This window comes from Glycine soja, chromosome 10 (assembly GCF_004193775.1).
Source record: "Glycine soja cultivar W05 chromosome 10, ASM419377v2, whole genome shotgun sequence".
NCBI lineage: Eukaryota > Viridiplantae > Streptophyta > Magnoliopsida > Fabales > Fabaceae > Glycine > Glycine soja.
The window spans coordinates 31,442,441-31,443,273 of record NC_041011.1 but is presented as its reverse complement, the minus strand read 5'-3'; the positions used below and the strand labels follow the sequence as shown (position 1 = coordinate 31,443,273).

The window sequence follows — 833 nt, the reverse complement described above, 5'->3', positions numbered from 1 at the left end:
TTAAAATAAGTGACTAATTTAGAATAAAGTTAAAACATTTGAGACTCAAATTTAGTGAATCTACTTAAGTATAAAATGTTTGACATGACATGAAGGAATCTACTTAAGTATAGAGAAAGCACATATTAATTATGAAATCATACCTTTATTCTTTTTCTGTTCACATCAAAATCAAAGTTTCCCAACCGAGATGCAGATCGATACTCCACAGTAGAACCCTTACCCGGTGGAAACCAGAACTGAAAAGGTAGGTGAATCAAATTAAAAAACCAACACTGTAAGAAATATTATTCTATTGATATGAACAAGAACAGTCATCATTTTCATCATCATCATCTGCAATCTCATCAAAGAAAGGATCTTTGAGAAGCTCAGCTGCAAAAGGCCTAGCCCTTGGTTGAGCAAGGCACTTCTCAATGAAAGCCTTAACCTCAGGATCTTTGACCTTGTTCAAGGCAGCAGGTCTAACTCCAGAAGACATCTTCTTGTATATCTTATCAACATTGTCACATTCACTATAAGGAATCTCTACTGTCACCAACTCTAACACACACATCCCAAATGAGTATATGTCCACCAATTCTGTGTAGTCTTCATCGTATAAGTCTGGAGCCATAAATTCTGGTGTGCCAAGAATCGTGTGTGCACAATGGTTCTTGCCCACCAATTGTTGTCAAACCCTAATTTAGAGAAGTTGCTTGATATACTTCTCCAAATTGGCCTGAAAATTGCATTCTAAGGTTATATGTCAAGCAAGATACTTCTATGGTGCTTCCACATTCCTTTTGGGCCTGCTAGATTCTCCAATCAATCTAAGGTTATAATCAGTCAAT

The 833-nt window shown here is 36.4% G+C and overlaps 1 protein-coding gene across 1 annotated transcript; it reads right to left on the bottom strand.

Moving 5' to 3' along the window:
• Positions 1-292: 292 nt before the first annotated feature.
• On the bottom strand, positions 293-616 carry LOC114371631 (probable serine/threonine-protein kinase WNK11). Its single transcript, XM_028329006.1, has one exon. The coding sequence runs from the start codon at positions 614-616 to the stop codon at positions 293-295; it is 324 nt and encodes a 107-aa protein (XP_028184807.1).
• Positions 617-833: the final 217 nt, after the last annotated feature.